General features: G+C 37.7%; 1 protein-coding gene and 1 pseudogene across 1 annotated transcript in view; both read right to left on the bottom strand.

The window, feature by feature from the left end:
* CPB1 (carboxypeptidase B1) overlaps positions 1–16,211 on the bottom strand; it is a 32,863-nt gene extending 16,652 nt beyond the window's left edge. The window contains exons 1-5 of the mRNA XM_028103117.2: positions 16,141–16,211; positions 15,956–16,031; positions 8,780–8,904; positions 707–806; positions 518–619 (exon numbers count right to left, since the gene is read on the bottom strand). Of these exons, the coding sequence (XP_027958918.1) occupies positions 518–619; positions 707–806; positions 8,780–8,904; positions 15,956–16,031; positions 16,141–16,211 (474 nt within the window). The remainder of the gene's footprint in view (positions 1–517; positions 620–706; positions 807–8,779; positions 8,905–15,955; positions 16,032–16,140) is intronic.
* A 3,582-nt stretch (positions 16,212–19,793) lies between these two features.
* Positions 19,794–20,267, bottom strand: LOC114209077 (thioredoxin-like protein 4A pseudogene; annotated as a pseudogene).
* Between the last annotated feature and the right edge of the window lie 1,366 nt (positions 20,268–21,633).

Raw genomic sequence — 21,633 nt, forward strand, 5'->3', positions numbered from 1 at the left:
ATGAGTAATTAGAAGTAATCATGATTGTTGCTAATCTTGTAAGAGTTTTTCCTTCTCTCCCACTTACTCCTTGTCTTTTTACTTTCTTTATTAGAATTACATGACAAAAATGGCATTAGAGGATGACAGAAACAAATCGTTGATACGCTCTGTAATGTTGTCTGATAGATGTGAAGTTTATGAACATCTTTAGGAAATGGATTTGCAAACAACATCTGGGAGAGAAGAATTTCATCAAGATAGGTGATCATTTACATTGCTTACAGGAATGTGGTTAAATTTATAGGACTTCTCTTATTTTATTGCATTTTCTTTTGAATAAATCAAAATAATGATTTAAAAATCCACCTACGATAAAAGAAGCTGGGGAATCTGTTTGATTCCTTGGGGCATGTAGGCAGGGAAAGAGTTATAACAATGTTTGGGATGAGCATGTCTGTGAAACAGTTGTTAAAGTGTTAGAATTCATTGATTTGAAGTCCTCAGACATGGCAAGGTCATGGGTAAAAATGATTACCTTGAGGAGGTACATAGTGCGTCCTTCAAATGTGGTTCCAATGGCACTGCGAGAGATGAGGCCCGGATTCTCACTGGTGACTTGTTGAGTCCAAGCCTCTATCTACCAATGCAACCATTTGTGGATTAATGTGCCATTCTTAGTTCAGTTCCCACGGCAATGTCTGTCTAAATCATGTGCATATCATACCGTTTCCCAATTGTTGTACTTCTTATAACTGTGTCCAGTTGCACGGACCTGGCTGTCAAACTGACCTTCCAGCACAGATCTCAGGTTGCTTATCAATATCCTGTAATAAACCAAAGGAAGTGCTCCTGTGAACAAAAGAGTATTTCCCAGTGAACATATGCAAAAAGCCAGAGTCACTGCTTTAGGAAATCCTGCAATACATTCTCCATGGAGTCACATGTGTCCTCTGAGTGTTCCTGATGCCCTTCAACCTGAGCTGCTCATCACAAAGAGTGAATATATCACTGGAGAGTGCAAGCATGGCAGGCCCTTTTTCAGCCTAAACTAGACATATTTAAGTGTCCTTGGACCCTAAATTCAGAAAATGGTTTCCTCTGGTACCTGGGGCATTCTGGAACAGGGCCTTGGGCCTTGGGCTGCCACACAAAAGTATGCACTTGAGCCCTATCTGTGGACTTTCTTCCGCAGGACTTTCCTGGTTTTAGCACTAAATGTCCCATGACATGTCTCATGTCCCAGGAACCAGTCAGTCCCAGGTAAACTGGGACAGTTGGTCACTTGAGGGCCTTTATCTAGGTTTTGAGAAAAATATCTTGAAAGGTGGAAATTCAGAAATATTAATAAACTAAACATTTATTAGGCAAAAAATGCTGGGTTTAAAGAACTAGTTTCTGCTTGCTTGTCTTTTGGCTGGTTTAAAGTAACCAAAGAACGGTTCTGAAGCAGGGTATTATGAAAATTGGTGACAGACCTTTGAGGCCTGCTTATTTCTATAAATGATTGTTCAGGTGAAAGTTTCTATTATAAAAGGCAGGCCGGAAGATGTGGACATGTGTGACTTCATTTGTCTTTGCTACTGTTGAGTGGAAAGTATGTTCTGAAAGGATGAAATTTTATGAACATTAATGTCCTTGATCACAGCATTGTGAATATTATGGACAGAAGCTAGTTTTCAGAAACTTCTATTATCCACAGTCAAACCTTGAAATGTTTTTATCTGCACACAGAGAATTGCAGCCACACATCAAAAAGTCTACTTCTCCTGTGGCTGCCCCAAGGGCATTCTGATGAAGTATGTCAGGGACATCCTCTGAACCTCCCTCCTGGTCTCTCCTTCATTTGGTTAACTGGGGAATGAACTTGTGTCTGTTTATGGAAAATGCAATAAATTAATACTAAATGATATTTTCTTCCTAGCAAGAGGCAAATACTATCTTAAGGTCTTAACTGACTTAAGGTGGTATTAAAAATAAAGGGAAAAGGAGCAGATTTAAAAATTTAGCTTGTGGAAAGAGTATTTCCCAGTGAACATATGCTCAAGGCTTCTCCTTGAGCAGCCATTAGTACTTTGTTGGTGTATTAGTTTCTATGGCTGCTGTAAATTACCACAAACGTGGTGGTGTAAAACAACATGAATTTATTATTTTACAATTCTGTAGGTTAGAAGTCCAACATGGGTCTCAGTGGGCTAAAATCAGGGTGTCAACAGGGATGTGCTTCTTTCTAGAAACTCTAGGGGAGAATCTGATTCCCTGCCCTTTCCTGCTCCTAGAGGTGCCCACATTCCTTGGCTCTTTGCCCATCTCTTTTAACTTTGAAGCCGGCAACAGCAGCTCAAGTCCTTTGCGTGTCACATCACTCTGACCCCATCTTCTGCCTCCCTCTACCACTTGTAAGGACCCTGTGATCATGTTGCGCCTATCTGGACAATCTAGGATAATCTTAAAATAGTTTAAGTTCAGCTGCTTAGCAACCTTAATTCCATCTTCAAACCTAACTCCTCTTTGCCATGCAACGTGCCATATTCAGGTACTCTGGGGATTGGGATGTAGACATTTTGGGCAGGACCACCATTCTGCCTGCTTCAGTTAGCATTGTTACTATAACAATGATTATAGTAAGTGTTATAATTATATTTAACACCCTAATTGGATTGTTAGGGGATAGGACAGAAGGAGAAGGAATCCAGAATTAGGAATCAAAAGGTCAGGGGTCATAGTTTTGCCTCACTTGTAAATTGGCTTCAGAAAAATCATTTAATCTCTGGACCTTACTTTTATAGTTTTTAGAATGGGGCATTTGATTAGCTGGTATTAAATGTCCTTTTCAGTAATAAAATGCAGTGACTTGACTCAAATCTGTAGGCCTTGGTCATAGTTGTCTTTTAAGGTTTATGAAAAAAATTTAAACTGAAATTACTGGTTACCATAAACTTCATAAACTCCAGGAAACACCTAAAATAGATAGATTAGGAAAATGATTTTCAAATATAACATTCATAAAAACTAAAAACAAAAAAACAAAACTAAAGCAAAATAAGCAAAACAAAAACCTAAAAACAAAAAAAATCGACTGGCCAAAATCTTTTTTTGTTTTAATTTTATTATGTTATGTTAATCACCATGCATTACATCATTAGTTTTTGATGTAGTGTTCCATGATTCATTGTTTGTGCATAACACCCAGTGCTCCATTCAATACGTGCCCTCTTTAATACCCATCACCAGGCTAACCCATCCCCTTACCCCCTCCCCTCTAGAACCCTCAGTTTGTTTCTCAGAGTCCATAGTTTCTCATGGTTCGTCTCCCTCTCTGATTTCTCCCCCTTCATTTTACCCTTCCTACTATCTTCTTTTTTTTTAACATATATTGCATTATTTGTTTCAGAAGTACAGATTTGTGATTCAACAGTCTTGCACAAGTCACAGCGGTCACCAAAGCACATACCCTCCCCAATGTCTATCACCCAGCCACTCCATCCCTCCCACCCCCCCCACCACTCCAGCAACCTTCAGTTTGTTTCCTGAAATTAAGAATTCCTCATATCAGTGAGGTCATATGATACATGTCTTTCTCTGATTGACTTATTTCGCTCAGCATAATACCCTCCAGTTCCATCCACATCGTTGCAAATTCAACTTAATTCGACAAAATCTTAAAGAAAACAGCTTATTCCGAAATCATGAGTTTGAAACAACAAATGCTGTGTAACAAGGATGAACTTTTCTGGCTGAACTTTTCTTGAACTAAAACTCCAAGAGAAAATGGTAAATGACATCTACTTTCTCTTTAATAAGATTTTTCATTGTCAGTGAACTAGTACAATATCACCTAGGTCACATGGCTTGTTAGTGGGTCCCCAGAGAAAAGAAATCATCACTTAAATGCTCCCAGGCATTCCACAGCCTCAAGACAACTGGATCTAAGACCATAACCATGGGATGCTCTGATCTATCAGGAACAGGCTCTGAGTAGAGGGGGCAATAGACTGTCCACAGAATATTGCTATCCTTTCTCTGCACCTAATACTCAAATTCACATAATTTAGGAGAATAAGTGACTATGTATGGATTAGTGTTTTGTTTGGTAGATGAGACATTCTGCTAAAGTTATTACTATGTTAGCTATTAAACCTTTACATCAATAACTAGGACAAAGAAGCATAAAAAAAGCCTGTTAAATTTAAGATGACACCCAGGAGTAAAAGTACCCTCTAGTAAGTTGCAAAAGAGCATCAGAATGAGGTTGAATGGAGCACTGGGTGTTATACGCAAACAATGAATCATGGAACACTACATCAAAAACTAATGATGTCATGTATGGTGATTAACATAACATAATAAAAAACTAATGATGTAATGTATGGTGATTAACATAACATAATAAAATAAAATAAAAAAAAAAGAATGTGGTTGAAATGTGGTGCTGACTTTTGCCTGAAGGCGGGGGATTGACCTCAAATGATCCTTTCTAGCCTTGTGATTATTTGATTTTATTAGATTTAGGACAAAGCACTACTTTAGCTATATTACAAATATTATTACTAAATAATGAGCTTCTATTCTAGGAGATTAAAACAATGCCTCTTAATGTAATAGGGACTGCATTACAGCTCCAAAATACAGAAGCGTGTACACTATTTTATACTTTTATATGTTCCTTTTATAGTGCTACCCAACTTCTTTTTAATAAACATGCAGGCGAATTAGATAACAGGGACTCCCAACAAAACAAGGAACAGAATGTCTGAGAAGGAGAGGCATGACTCACTTTTTCCCCCCCTTATAGATTCTTGAAAAAGGAGTATTTGGTTAGTTCCTCTACTACATGACCATTGCTAGTGAAGAAGACTGTTATGTACCCATTGCTATCCAAGGACACGTTCCTGTCTTAATCTGAAATACACAGAAGAATAATGTTATAGGAAGTTATATTAGTAACAATCAGTCTCTCCCTGGATTGCATAGGGCAAAGACAACCTTCCTGCAATTTGTAGGAAGGTATTCTGTGAAAGCCTGTCTACCAAAAGGTCTGTTAACAGCTTCAGAACAGTAGGTTGGAGATTTGCACCATCCAGTTCCTAGTCTTTCTGTATCTAAGGGTGCAGCATAAGCATAAAATACAAGTTACCATATGAGGTAATAGTGGGGTGCATAGGGACTGCTTACAGCCCCAGCAAGGATATTGCTAGTGTGCTTCTCCAGGATTTCTAGGGACTTATTATTATTTAATATTTAGAAAATTGTAGGCTACATGTGTGCTGAGCAGTGAACAGAGAAGCAAAAATTAACAAGAGCTTAGCTCTCAGGGAATATCCTATGTTCTAGATGAGACAACATTCATACCCAATTACCAAAAAGTTTATCCACTAAAAAAGGATGTGAATTTTCCACCTGATAAAGGGAGATTGATATGCGATTAGAAGCCATTTTACTGCTTATGATACAGGTAGAATTAGGACATCATTTAAGTAGCTCGGGTTAGCTTATGGTCTCTGATCTTCCTTTTGTTTTTCTCAAAGAATTATAAAGGAACTGTCATTAAGAAAATATTACTGAAGGCTCCTAAAGGCTAGGATTTTAGAAGTACTTGCTAGTGTAATAAGAAGAGCAAAAAGTCACAGACATGAATCTTAATCAAATTTTGAAACTTAACTGTTATATCTGCTTTAAAAAGACAGTCAATTCTTAAGGTCACATTTTGACACTTCCCTCAGGCAGAAGCAGATAGCTAAGCTATATGAAGCATGATAATGGGGTTAAAAAAATTGCTATTGACCTTTAAGAAATGTATCATTTCCCTCTTTGTACAATAGTAGACCATAGAAATAGTAATATCAGTTGCAATTTATTTACATATTGTTTTGGTTCATCTTCACAGTCTTTTGAGAGAGGCATTATATATTCATATTATGGATAAGGAAACTGAGGGTCAGAAAAATTAAGCAAATTATCTAAGGTCACACATTTAGGAAGTTGCAGAGCCAGGATTTGAATCTGGCCTGTTTTTTCCCCAGAGCATTTACTTGTTGTGTTATGTTGTACCACTTCTCCTGATGAGGTACAGACTTTATAGGTAACAATTCTGACATCTTCATTAGCATAAATACTATTTGTTATTTTTAAGATATGAAAAACAAGAGAAAATTTCTGTTAAAAATTTTTAAGTTACATTTACTCAAAATATAATGAAGACTTGAGCTTGTGGTGGGGTGTTGTTGGATAAACATTTGAATGTTCAGGACTGGAACCTGACACTGCCTCTTTGCTTCTTACTGATCCACTCCCTGGAGGAAGAACTTTATTTTGAAAGAAAAACCTCATTTCTTTCTTACCTCTAGTGCAAATGCCTCCAGGTTAGCATGGTCTCTCCTAGTTCTAAGCTTACCATATAGTCTGTTCTCTGCCTAGAGTATGATTTTTTCCTTTTCTTTGGCTAATACCGGCTAAAGTTTAACTGTCTCAGCTGAAGCCTCATTTCCTCTAGTGGCCTTCCCTGATTGCCTAGAGCTGGTCAGTTCCCCTGTATCTCTAGCTCTTTACTCTTCTTGACATCTGTTACACAGTTTTGCAATTCTTTGTTTAAAGTCTGTTTTCCTCTGAAGAGATTGGGGCCATATCTATCCTTTTTGGTGCTTGGTATATGTAGGCACTTATTATCTATTTGTTGGATCAACAATGGACAACTGCTTCTACTTAGGAAGACACTCTCATCTGGAAAGGCTTACATGGACCAGTGTGGTATTTGGGGAGAGGAGACATGGGGTGATCAGCCTAGCTAATTCTGTTCTAGGCCTTTGGGGAATCACTTTCCTTTCTTTTAGTCCTTCTCTCCATGACTTCTATCACTAGAAATAGTGGTGGGGCTGTGGGGGGTCAAAGGACAGAAGAACCATTCAGTGTGACCCTAATCTTGTCCTTAATCTAAAGGAGTATGAGGAAGAAAAACAAAACTGGAAGTATCACAATTCCAGATTTCAAGTTATATTAAAACAGTATGGTACTGGCATAAAAATAGACACATAGATCAATGGATTATAACAGAAAACCTAGAAATAAACCCACAATTATATGGTCAATTAATCCTTGACAAAAGAGGAATGGATATACAATGGGAAAAAACAGTCTCTTCAACAAATGGTATTGGGAAAACTGGACAGCTAATGCAAAAGAATGAAACTAGATCACTTTCTTTCACCATACACAAGAATAAACTCAAAATGGATTAAAGATCTAGTGTGAGACCCAAAAGCATAGAAATCCTGGAGGAGAGCTTAGGCAGTAATCTCTCTCACAGCAGCTGTAGCAACATTTCTCTAGCTATGTCTTCTGAGGCAAGGGAAATAAAAACAAAAATGAACTATTGGGACTATATCAAAATCAAAAGTTTCTGCACAGTGAAGGAAATAATCAACAAAACTAAAAGGCAGCCTATGGAATGGGAGAAGATATTTGCAAATGACATATCTGATAAAGGGCTAGTATCCAAAGTATATAAAGAATTCTGATGCAACTGAATACTGAAAAAGCAAATAATCCAATTAAAAGATGGGCAGAAGACGTGAACAGACATTTCTCCAAGGAAGATATCTAGATGGACAACAGACGCATGAAAAATGCTCAACATCTCTCATCATCAGGGAAATGCAATCAAAACTACAATGAGATATCACCTAACATCTATCAGAATGGCTAAAATCAAAAACATAAGAAACAATAAGTATTGGCGAGGATGTGGAGAAAAAGGAACCCACTTGCACTGTTGGTGGGAATGCAAATTGGTGCAGCCATTGTGGAAAACAGTATGGGGGTTCCTCAAAAAATTAAAAATAGAACTATTCTATGATTCAGGAATTACACTACTGGGTATTTACCCCCAAAATACAAAAACACTAGTTCAAAGGGATACATATACCTCTACGTTTATTTCAGCATTATTTAAAATAGCCAGATTATGGAAACAGCCCAAGTGTCCATCCATAGATGAATGGATATAGAAGATGTGGTATATATATACAATGGAATATTACTCAGCCATAAAAAAGAATAAAATTTTGCCATTTGCAACAACATGGATAGAGTATGAGAATATAATGCTAAGCAAAATAAGTCAGTCAGAGAAAGACAAGTACCATATGTGGAATTTAAGAAACAAAACAAACAAAGGAAAAAAGAGAGAGAGAGACAACCCAAAAAACAGAGTCTTAACTATAGAGAACAAACTGATGGTTACCAGAGGGAAGGTAGGTGGGGGAGTGGAGGAAATAAAGGATGGAGATTAAAGAGTGCACTTATCATGATGAAAAAAATCAAATTATAAGAAAATATATGAATAATTGGTTAAGTTGAAATAAATACTGATTGCGTCTGGTGTGCACACACAAAAAATTAGGAGCATGAAGAGTCCTTATAGCTCATAATAGGTCTGGCTGCTCACTTGGAAAGAAGACTTGATATTATTTGGGACTAAAACTATGTCTAGCTGATAACAGAGTATAAACCAAATGGCTTATAGTCTATATATCATTTGTAAACCAGTAGCAGGTCAGATATCTTGCTAAACTGGGGTTCAAGAGTCAAAACCAATTTTTTATTGGAATAAGAACTAAACAAAATATCTACCAGGCTTAAAGTCTTAAGATTTGGAATCTAGGGCCAATTTCACCATGACCTATTTGTGGGGCTTTAGGGAAGCCATGGTCTTGGTCTTACTTTTACTTTCCCAGGGTTATTCAGAGGCTCAGATGAGAGCATATATAGGAAAGAATTTGATAGCTATAAAACATAAACTTACTCATATTGTAGTTCATTCCGCTCCAAAAAATCCTCCACAGTGAAAATATCTTCTGCTTTTACACGAAAATCAACTGTACTGTGAGGTTTGATTTGTGTGACAGAATCTGGTTTCCAGAAGTCAATCTGAATAAGGAGTAAGATATATTGTATTTGACACCTATAATTCAATGGGTAAATTATCATCAGCAAGCACACTATTACTCTACTCCATTGAGTTATTTTCAAACTCAAATTATCCATGAAATCTCTTAAAAATGTCTCCTTTGAGTGAACAAGAGTTGGGACCAAGCAGTTAGATGTCAATAAAAGTGTTTACACATACATACATGGCCTTAATTGATTATCATCAAGCATGAAGAACATATAATTATTTCCCATAATGTTAGTTAATTGCAGTATTCTATAATGGTTCTTTTTCTATTTATTGATTTTCTGGAGCAATTGCTTATTGTGATAGCAGTGTTTGTGGTAATGGATAAATGTGCTGAATGAATGATGATGAATTACTAGAGCCACAGAACTTAATAGAAAGAAATTGAACTTTCCTTTTTACTTTTTGATTGATTTATTTTATTAATTTGTACTTGGAACTCAGCACTCACAGTAATGTGAAGAACAAGGGTCTACATCTCTGACCTGTGGAAGATATATTGGAAAGGAAGATGCATCTTTCCCCAGTGGTCATCTTGGCATCATGGCCAAAAACAAAATGCTCTCAAAGATCCAGACATTTTCACTTGTTCAGTTATTCATCAGCTGTTATTAAGGACCTACTATGTACTAGGCTTTATACCTGAGACTAGGAATACACTAATGAGTGAATCAAACACAGCTTCTGTCCTTATGGGGGAGATTTTGGAGAAAATTATGCACAAAAATAACAGAATAACATATTTGATAATTCTAATGTTTTTCTTTGTGGATGTGTGATTTCAAATCTCCTTCTTCCATGGAAAAACATTAACCAAGGATGTGTTGCCTCTCTCAGGTTTCTGATTTCTTGTTTCTTCCTTGAGCAAAGTCCTACAAGCTTGAGGTGAGCCTGACAGTGGGTCTTTCTCTGCCCCTGTGTCTCACCCATTCCCCGTGTAGGTGTTTATGAGCTAGTCTCAGGCTGGAGGTGTGACAGGTAATACTTAGGACCATTGCTTGGAAACTTAGAAGGGAGTTTAGGCAAGATTTAGAGGTCGTTTAATAGAAACTAGTTAGGTAAGATATTAAGATGACTCGATTTCAGACACACTTGCCTGTGGAGAATCCAATAACCTATATCTTGTCCTGGTAATCTTCAGACCATTGTAGATGTCTAGTGGGTACTGAGTCATGAGTCAGGACCATAGGGAATGTCAGGGTAGTAGGATGCAGGGACATAGGGACAATATCAGAAGGAATTCCAGAAAAAAAATGTGAGCTTGGTTGTCGCTAAGGTGTTGAAAGGAGATAGTATTGATGATTTAATAAGGATTAGCTACACATTGTGATCTAGTGAGTCATAGACGAGTGGATAAAGATGAAAGGTTAAAAGTTAGTGGGGGAAATATAAAGACATGCCATGATAAGAACAGAGAAAGTGAGGGGCTGGTGATGAATTCTAGTTAGCCAACATTGTAAATAGAAGGACACTGAAGACAAGCATGTTATGGGAGAAAGCACATTTTTAAAAGTTAACTCTGAATTTGTGTATCTAATAAATACTTATCATTCCAAGGTGGGATGGGACAGGGATGTGTATCTTTATTATAGAGACAGAGGTTTAGAGTTGGTAAAGCACATAAAGTCCTCCAAGCATCTGTAGGCAACTTGACAATGACCCACCCATACATAATGCTGGGACCTTTCATTGTACTCAGGGGACTCCCCACTGCCAAGATCTGCATCTCTGTGTTTGAAAGCTCTTTCCCCTAGCTGGCAAAAGCCAAGCTAACAGCTTGCAGCAGGCAGGAGGTGGCAAAGAAAACTCTTTCCAGAGAAATGCTCAACCAGTGAGCCTGGAAAATGGATATCTAAATATTCCAATTCCCTCATTTCTCAGGTGGGATAATTCTAAGGTGTGTGATTTGCCCCTTTCCTAGAGTTCTCTGTAGGATTAAGCTCTAGTCATACTCTGTGGTAGCTGTCTTAATAGTGTCCCCTTTGTTGGCTGCCTTCCCTTCTCTACATCACTCCTCACTTCTCTGCCAGTGTTCCCTGTACTTCCCACACAAAATCTTTGCCCTCAAATCTTTGTCTAAGATTTTGCTTTGAAGAATCTATATTAAGATGCTAGCTTTTCACTTAGAGCAGCATATACCTGTTAATGTCTTGGTGATGGTTCTAGTACAATCTTGGGTCCATCTAGTACCACTTCAGAATAGCCTAATTGCTTTCTGAATGGGTTTTCTTTGCTATATTAAGTTAAAAGTTGCCTTTCCTAACCTCTTATTTATTTTTTAAATTATGTTTTATGTTAGTTACCATACAGTACATCATTAGTGTTTTTTTTTAATTTTTTAAATTAACATAAAATGTATTATTTGTTTCAGGGGTACAGGTCTGTGATTCATTAGTTTTACACAATTCCTAACCTCTTTCTTGCTTATTGGTCTTGGCTCTCCTAAATATTGCGAGATCGATTTCTTTCTTTCTCTATATTTATCTGCATATCTACATACATATCTACATATACATCTCTCTCTATATGTATATGTATATAGACAGAGGGAGAGGGAGAGACTGAGAGAGAGAGAGACTGAGAGAGAAGGACACACACAGAGAGAGACTTTTAAGATTCTGCAGTGAGAATGATGGATTCTTTAAAATGGGGTAGAGTCTCATAGCTGTGAATAAAAAATATTCCTAGTTAAAAAAGAAATGGGGTAGAGAAATCTCATGAAAATTTTTTTTAAGATTTTATTTATATATTTGAGAGAGAATGAGAGATAGAGAGCACGAGAGGGAAGAGGGTTAGAGGGAGAAGCAGACTCCCTGCTGAGCAAGAAGCCCGATGTGGGACTCGATCCCAGGACTCCAGGATCATGACCTGAGCCGGAGGCAGTCGCTTAACCAACTGAGCCACCCAGGTGCCCTCATGAAAATGTTTGACAGAAAACTTGTAGACCTAACCTGAAGTACCTTAAGATTTCAGTTTGACATGGAGAAAATTGGTCAGTAAATATACCAACATCCAACAGTATGAAGTTTTACAAGTGTGATGCAGACTTACTATATTATGGAGTTAGTTCCCAGTGCTTCTTAGGAGAAATGGAGCCAAAAATCAGGCGCAACTCAATAGCCTCATAGATGTTTACCAGTGTATCAAGTATGGATACAAATAAACTCAAAATATTATCACAAGGAGATAAATATACATTTCAGTAATTACCAAGACCTTGTGAATGAGATCAATATCTGAAATATGGAAATAGAGCAAAACATGATATGAGATATGGGGAATTGAATTATATGTTAATAAATTGTAAAACTGAGGTTATAAAATTGTAATTCCAGGAAGCTGAGTTACAAAAAATCATAAAGAATGTTTGTTGGAAGATAAAGGAATATCTTTATGTAATAGCACTGTGGGAATGTCAACTTAATCAGCCAGCTGGCTAAAAACTAAAGAGTCTTTCTTAAAATATATTAAGAAACCAGCACAAAAGCAAGATAAAATAGTGTATGCACTATACATTCTTTTGGGCTTATAAGAGAATAAATATTGGTATTGGGGATCTTTGGCTCCTTACAAATTTACACAAATTTGTTTCTTCACATTGCATTTGACTATAAGTTGAACATCTGATAGACTCTTCATTTATCTAATGGAATTTTCTTTTCCTCTTGGAAGAAGAAGTGACTTCTAATTGAGGCTTAGTTCCAGACAGGGAGGAACTTGTAGTAAAGTATAGTGGGGGTGATGGGAACACTGGAAGACTGTAACCACATTACTCTGGGCATAGCTGAACATGCACTTTACCATAGAGAAACAGAGTTCAAGAAAGTACAGAGAAAAGAGAATAGGTTTTATGGTTAATGTCTCCAATAAAGGAACAAGTGCAACTCTGATTGCAAGAAGATGAAATAAAACCCTTACTATATAATTACAGATGAAAAGGGAAGGCTGCCAGAGTCCCATGTGGTCACAGCTCTCCAGTACATTCAGCTTGTAAAAGGATATGTTCAAAAGCTGGGAGGAAGGACATATGGCCAAGGATGAATACAAAGACTAGATGCCCTTGTAATGATCTTATCAGGAAGGCTACAGTCCAGAATATGCAGCACTTGCAAGATTGCTAAGGAGAATAAAAATCCTTTCATTCATGTTGGAAATAAAATGAATAAAGAAGAAACATGCAGTCCCATTTCTTGGAGCTAAAGCCTGATGTTTGCAGCTGGAAGAGAGAAAGTTACTCTATTTAACTATCGTTTGACTTTTGTCTTTTTGAGGCGGGACACTATCCCTTGTTTCTTCTCCTTCTATTGAGAGGTTAAATTACCATAAGTAAAACATTTTTCACATGTTAGGATTTATAGCAGAAATACCTTCTTTGGAAAGAGAACATTGAGGCCTAAGATGGAAGAGGAGAGAAGGGATTATACTGGCCATGTAAATTGCATTCAAAATTCCAGTTCTAAAGATGGTAATAATAACAAATATTTATATAGGTCTCATTACATAAGTTCTTTCTAAGTGATTTACCTATATTAAGTTTTTTAAATCTCACAACGATCCTATAAGGTAAATACTATTCTCATTGGACAAATGAGAAAGTTGAGACCCAGAGAGGTGTCCAAGGTCCAGCTATCAAGTGGTAGAGCCAGGAATTCAATCCAGGAGTCTGAGTCCAGATTCTCTGCTCTTGACTATTGTCAAATGCTGAATTTTAGGTATCTAAAAAAATAACTGCACATGTGATTGCAGAACTTTCTCAGCACTCTTGGAGGAATCAGAGCTTGAAGGAATCACTAAGGAGTGGAGGGGTAAACCTTGGATTTCATAAATAGGAAAACAGGTGAATTCCAGAAGCAGGAGCTCCTGGGGCTTGGCATGGATTCTGGCAAAGCTGCAGAGTAAACTGGAAGCAGATGGATTGTGAATGCTCAGGAAAGGAAGCTGTGATCCCTGGGAGCCAGCATGGTTTAAAGCAAGTGTAAGTCAGGCCTAATTAACTTCATCCTATTATTGAAAGAGACCACTAGCCTGATAGAATGCTGAATCTGAATCCTAGCAAAATATTTGACCAAGTCTCTGCATTTGTATTCTTCTTTATAAGCTGGAAAGCACAGTGTTAGCTACAGCTAACAGTAATGTGGATACTTGAACAAACTTATCTGAGGTTAGTTGGTTAATGCATCACTTTCAGTACTTAACACACTGGAAACTCATGATAAATGTGTATTGAATGAATGAACTATGAGGGAGGCCTCTAATTCTGTGGTGACCCCTGATTAACTTAATATTTTTATCAGTGACAAAGATAAAAGTTGGGAAAGCATGCTTGTCAAACTTGCTGGTGATACAAAGTTAGGGGGATGAATTATTTCCCTGGATGACTGAATTCATTTTTAAAATGATCTCAACATGCTGAAAACAGGCTATAAAGATACATTTTAACAGGGTTAATCTAAAATCCTGCATTTAGGTTAAAAAATAAATAGGCAATAAGAAATAATACCTTGTTTGAGGGTGATTCATGTGAAAAAATAATAACCTAATGGTTTCGATTGGCCAATATGTTTGTTATAACCTAAGATTATTCTATAACTGTTCAAGATGTTGAAAAGAATCTCAGGCCCCATTAATAAATGTCTGCTTTACAGATGAAGACAGGCAATGGTCCTGTAGTATGTATTAATCAGAGCAAACCTAGAGGTCCATTGTCATTTCAGAAAGCTACATTTTAAAAAAGAAATATAGACAGAAAAATTGAGCTATATCCAGAGGTGACCAGAATGATCAGGTGTCTATAAACCTGTGCTAAGAGAAATTATAGAAGTCCTGGAAGAATTAATCTTAGAGGTGAGACAGTATTTGGCTCAGCTAGGTCCAGTGGACTAGAGTTAGAGAAAGTAGCTTTTAGCTACTTTTAGCTACTACTTTTAAACTTAGTACTTTTAGCTACTACTTAGTAGTTTTTAAAGTCCTGGAATGGACTTGTAAGGCAAATGGACTACTCTGAAAAACAGTATTTCAGCCATCCCTGGAGGTACTCAAATGGGTTTTATTAGGGCTGGCAACTAGGGATGGTGTTTCTACGGAGGAAATTCCAGATTTGAGTGGAAAGCTGGAATCAATGACTTTTTATTTTCTTTCAATTCTAGACTTTCGAATCTGTTTCAGATTATGATACTGTATCTTCTTTCCCCCCATACCTTAAAAGCTAAAAGAAAAAACCCTAAAAAAAGATAGGTAGGCAGATAGATAGATAGATAGATAGATAGATAGATAGATAGATAGATAGATAGATATAGACAGATGTAGATGGCTATTTGGGGGCTAGAAAATTATGTTTTTGGTTTATATATCATGAAGAAACAGGTTTGGCCCAAGTGAACGATTTGTGGTCAGCAATAGCTTCCTGCTATGTACATATATAATTAAAATGATCAGTTCTCATCCCATATACAGTGGATTTTTTAAAGTAGCATAGAGATTTTGGTTTCTTGAAAGTAAAAAAATACAAAAATCATTCATGGCTTTTTACCTCCTTTCCCCCCCACCCCTTCATGTCATGTCATATCATTAAGAGGTCCTGAATCAAGGTCATGAAAACTCAAGCTGTTTGATTTGGAATGAAAGAAAATCAAAGGGAACAGATGATACATGGGATGTGGAAATGAATTTCAAGTTGGACAGAAGCCCAGTTTTTCAGTAATATCCAAGTTGATCATTTTTCACTTTTGCCTTAGAAGGGAAGTGACTGTACATTAGATGTTCTGTGACCTTTGTGACAGTTCCATCTCATCCAGTTGTCATGTCCTGTCAGCTCCTTAAGAAGTTATCATGGATTTATAATACTATAGGGCTATGGCAATCTAGTTTAGGCAGAAAAAGAAAGTATTGTGGCATTAAATGTTTTTCAAGTTATTTCTTCCTATGGTTAAGATTTTAGTCATTCTTCCTTTGATGGAATCACAGTGCATTCTATGATTTTAAAGTAAGTGTAAAGCAAACTTATATTATTGGATCATTATTTACCTGGGTGGTGCTGGCCAACTTATGGAGTAAGTTGATGTGATTTTCATCTTCAACATTGACACGGAACACCTTCTCACTGAATGGTGACATAGAAAAAGAAGAGAAAATTTAAAATTGGGTAATGCATTCAAATTTTGGGGATAGCAAGCAAGAGGACTTACTCATTTAAGGAGTTGCTTACTTACCCTTCAAAGTGCTCACCAGAATGGTGAGCAGATGCTAGGGCCAAAGTCACAAGAAGCAAGAACACCAACATTGTGACTGACTAGGTCCTTTGGGTGTGTTTCACCTGCTTTTATAGTCCAAGGTGTTCTTTATTTTCTTCTGATTGCAGATAGGCACTATCAAATTTTGATTAATGGTTTTCCTAATGTTGTTGCCTTGGTAGCTGTGTAAAGTCCGAGAGGATATCTTTCTCAACACCTGTGGATACAGAGCAAATAATCTCAATTTGAATGTGAGACCTTGAATAGTTTGGAGCTAAATGAGTTTTAAATAAAATCCATTTTGTATTCTTTTTTTGGTAGTATTTTTTTTTCATTTTGAATTGAGAATTACATACAATGAATTATATATAGGTTTAAGTGTAACAGTTGATGAGTTTTGACAAATGCACACAGTCATGTAACAAAGATCCCAGTCAAGGTATAGAACATTTTCACCCCCCCCAAGAAATTCTTTGAGTACCTTTCCAGTCTCTTTCTGTATTTCCCTCAGGCAATCACTATTTGGATCTCTAGCTTCATATACTAATTTTGCCTGTACTTCAGGCAAAACTTCATGTAAATAAAGTCATACCATAAATATTCCTTTGTGTCTGGCTTCTTTCATTCAAGATAATGTTTTTGAGATATATTAGTATTTTTTTTTGCCTTATTAGCTTGTTCTCTAATATTAAGTAATGTTTCATTGTATGAATATACCACAATTTGTTTATCCATTTTCCTGTTGATGGATATTTGTGTTGTTTCCAATTTTGTGTTATTATGAATAAAACTGCAGTAAACATTTTTGTACAGAATTTTTGTTGACATATGTTTTCACTTTGGGGGAGGTAAATATCTAAGAGTGGAATTGTTAAATATTAATGTAGGTGAGGGTTTCACATTATAAGATTCTGCCAAACATTTTCCCACAGTAGTTGTTCCATTTTAAGCTTCTACCAGTATCCAGTAGCTCTCCATTTTCTCCAACATTTTGGTATTATTAGTCTTTAATTTTGACAATCCTAGTGAGCATACAGTGGTATTTGTGCTTTTAATTTGTATTTCCCTGATAATAATGATGTTGAATATCTTTTCAGATATTTATTGACCATTTGTAAATCCTTTTTCGTGAAGGATCTATTGCAGTCCCTTGCCTTTTTAAAGAAATTGGTTATTTGGCTTTATTATTGCTTTGTAGCAGTTCTTTATATATTCTGGATACAAGTCCTTTACTAGAAATATATATCACAAATATTTCTTCTCAGTATGTGGGCTTCATTTTCATTTTCTCAATTCTATCTTTTGATGAACAGAAGTTTTAAATTTTGATGGAGTTTCAGTTCATCCATGTTTTTCTTTCATAGTTCACGCCTTTTACATTCTTTTCAAGAAATCTTTGCCTATCCCAGGGTCTCAAACATATTTGCCTACATTTTCTTATAAGAGCTTTGTCATTTGGGTCTTATGTATGGTGTAAGGTAGGGATCAACAAAACTTTTAAAATATGGATATCTGGTAGATCCAGTACTGTATATAGAGAAGTCTTCTTTACCCATTTAATTACTTTGGTTTCTCTGTCAAAATTTATTTGGCCATATATGTGTGGCGTACTTTTGGGCTTTCTATTAAGTCCCATTGATCTATTTGTCAGTTTTATACAACTATTATAATGTCTTGATTATCATACTTTATAGTAAGTCTTAAGGTCAAATAATATGTAAATCCCCCAACTTCATTCTTTTCCAAGTTTGATTCTAAATACAGTACATTTCCATTTATATTTTAGTATTAACTTATCAATTTCTATGAAAAATCTTGCTGTAATTTTGATTGGGATTGCACTGAATCTACAGATCAATTTGGGGAGAACTGGTAGAATTACAATATTTAGTCTTTCAAGTCATACACATGCTATCTCTATATATTTATCTGGGTGTTTGTCAAAAAATGGAAGGGTCTGAGATTTTATCCTACTTAGAAGATACAAAGTTATCCTTCCAGTTTCATAGATGCTGGCAGAAGATGTGAAACTTCTGGGTCAGACTCAAAGGGCTTTATTATGCATGACATAGCAGGCAACATAGACTTTATGTTTGTGTCAGTCCTTTAATTTCCCCGTCCCATGGGGGATGATATGAAGTTGTCCCAGCTGGATACTGGGTACAGAGGTTTGTGTCAGTTGAGGTATACCGAGTTTAGGAAACTCTCAGTCTCATGAGGGGGCTGCTAGCAAATCTGCTCATTGCCTTAGGGGAGACATTAGCTTTATTGTCCTGGAGGGCAAACAGAACTTTCCTTTGCCCCAAAGGGAGATGTCATTTCTATCTTCCAAGATGTTTGCTATATAAACATTTTTGGAAAGTCAAGAATAAAAGCTGTCACAGGGGTGTGAGAGGCAGAGCAAGATGGTGGAGGAGTAGGAAACCTGGATTTTATCTGGTCTCAGGAATTCAGCTGGATAGGGATCAAACCATTCTGAATACCTACGAACTCAACAGGAGATCGAAGAAAAGAGTAGCAACAACTCTCTGAACAGAAAAGCGACCACTTACTGGAAGGTAGGACATGCAGAGAAATGAATCCAAGGCGATATTCGGGAGGATAGACGACGGGGGAGGGGGCCTCTGTGGGCCGCTTCTGGCAAGTGATAGAGCCACGGAGCACAAAATCGGAACTTTTAGAAGTCGGCTCCGCTGAGGGACGTCGCTCCAGTGGCTAAGCGGGGGGTGGAACCCTCGCGGGACAGTGTGGTCTCAGGCCCTCGGGGTCACAGAAAGACCGGGGGTGCCTGAGAGCGGCAGAGCTCCCAGGTATCAGAGCGGGGAAGCCGGCTGCAGAGACGGAGCCAAGACGCTGGCTCTCAGCTCAGGGTTGCCATAAACTGTGATCCGCGGCCCAGTCGGGCCACTGCTCCTCCAGCAGGGACCCAACAAGCGGCAGATCAGGGGAGACGCCCCTTCCTCCCACAGGAGGAGCTGCACGGGAGCGCACCGCAGGGATCTGCTGGGTTTGGAGACTCCACACAGGGTCAGGTGCCAGAGATAGAAACGCTCGGTCACAGGCCGGGTGAGCACAGAGTGCGGCCAGAGACCGGGGAGACAGGAGTGACTGACTGCTTTTCTCTGGGGGCGCACTGAGGAGCGGGGCTCTGAGTTCTCGGCTCCTCCGGGACAGAGATTGGGAGGCCACCATTTTCACCCTTGTCCTCCAAAGCTGTACCGAAAACTTGCAGGGAACAAAAGCTCCTGAGAGCAAACCCGAGCAGATTGCTTAGCCCAGACCGACAAGGGTGGGGCAATTCCGCCTCCGGCAAAGACATTTGGGAACCACGGCAACAGGCCCCTCCCCCAGAAGATCAGCGCGAACAGCCAGCCAAGAAGAAGAAGAAGCAATTACGACTTTTAATTTTAAGCAATTAAAAGAAGAAACAAGCAATTATGACTTTCCATTACTGCATATTTATTTCGGCTAGATATTTACAGATATTTGCTAATATAAAAATACAACGGCCAGGCAGGCGGAGAGTTGAGGCCATGCAACCCTTACTGCACAGACCCTCCAACCCCTTCATCTTTGTATTCTCCTCCAAACGCTTTCTCTAAGGCTTTAAATAGTTTCCAATATTTCCACATGAAAACGACTGCACACCATTTCTGTGCACGGAGGCTGGGCTGAGCTCAGTATCTGTACTTCGTGGAGTAGTCCTTTGGAGACACGACCAGGCTGTGACCTTTCCGGGCACCCCGGTACACAGTCTCGATGATGTCTATCATTTCCTGTTTGTCTTCCATGGCCCAGTTGATCTTGTTGTTGTTACCAGTACCCAGGTCAATCATGATGTGCTTGTTCCTGAAGAAAAACATGACAGTACACGGATCGTATAACTCATACATTTTGTTGAAGTCAGGCACTTCTGTAATATCAACAAGATAAATAACTGCAAAATTTTTAACCTTCTTGGCTATACTGTAGAGCACCTCGTCCATCTTCATGCAGGTGGGGTCCCAGTCGTGTCCAAAGTGAATGACCACCACGCGGTCCTCCTCTGAAAGGATGCCCTGATCCACCTGCCAGCCGTTGTGCAAGTGCGGGAGCATATAGGACATCTCGGAGGTGGGTCCGGGGGTCTGCGAGGAGAACTGCGAGCACCCGCTCCTTCCCGCCAACTGCTTTGCTCGCTCCTCTGCCGCTTTTTTTTTTTTCCACATACGACTCTATATTTGGTATCGTAATACCAAGTTTACCGATCAATGAGAACGACAGAACTCCAGAGCTAGGGGAATACTGCACATAGAATTCGTGGCTTTTTTTACCATGATGCATTAGTCTTTTAAAGTTAATTTTTTAAAAATTTTTAAAAATTTTTCTTTTTCCCTTTTTTATCCAACATCTTATCAATCCCTTTTTTTAAAAAAACATTTTTATTTTTCATTTTTAGAGTCATATTCTATCCCTTCATAGTAGTTACCCTTATTTTTGGCAGATAGGTATATAAGTTGTTCTCTCTTTAAAATTGTGAGATACAGTTTCTTCTAACATATCAAAATATACCCTAAATCTCTAGTGTATGGCTTTGTTCTAGTCTCCTGCCTGATCACATTCTCTCCCCCCTTTTTTTTCTTTCTTTCTTTCCTTTTTTTAAAATCCTCTTCTTTCTTTTTTCAAACATCTTCTTATCAATTCCTTTTTTAAAATTTTTTATAATTTTCATCTTTACAGTCATATTCCATCCCTTCATCATATCAACCCTTATTTTGTACATATATAAGTCTTTCTTTCTTTAAGATTTTAGGAGGCACTTTCTTCTAACAGACTAAAATACACCCAAAATCTAGTGTGTGGCACTGATCTATGCACCAGCCTGATCATATTTGATCATATTGGTTTTTTTTTGTTTTGTTCTGCTTTTGTTTGTTTTTATCGTTTTTTTCCTCTTTTTTTTTTTCTTTCTTTCCCTTTCTTTTCCCCTGCTGATTTGATTAGAGTATATTTTCTGGGGACATTGTTAACCTGTTAGCATTTTGTTCTCTCATTCATCTATTCTCCTCTGGACAAAATGACAAGACAAAAAAAATCACCTCAACAAAAAGAACAAGAAGTAGTACCATCTGCCAGGGACCTACTCAATATGGACATTAGTGTGATGTCGGACCTAGAGTTCAGAATCATGATTTTAAAGATACTAGCTGGGCTTGAAAAAAGCATGGAAGTTATTAGAGAAACCTTTCCTGGAGAAATAAAAGAACTAAAATCTAACCAAGTCGAAATCAAAAAGGCTATTAATGAGGTGCAATCAAAAATGTAAATGTAAATGTGTTAAATGCCCCAATCAAAAGACACAGGCTATCAGATTGGATTAAAAAACAAGACCCATCGATATGCTGTCTGCAAGAGACTCATTTTAGACCCAAAGACACCCTCACCCTCACGTTGAAAGTCAATGGGTGGAAAACCATTTACCATGCTAGTGGA

The sequence above is a fragment of the Eumetopias jubatus genome, unplaced genomic scaffold (genome assembly GCF_037043125.1).
Source record: "Eumetopias jubatus isolate StellerSeaLion01/CBP00866 unplaced genomic scaffold, mEumJub1_p1.0 scaffold_1, whole genome shotgun sequence".
NCBI classification, from domain to species: Eukaryota; Metazoa; Chordata; class Mammalia; order Carnivora; family Otariidae; genus Eumetopias; species Eumetopias jubatus.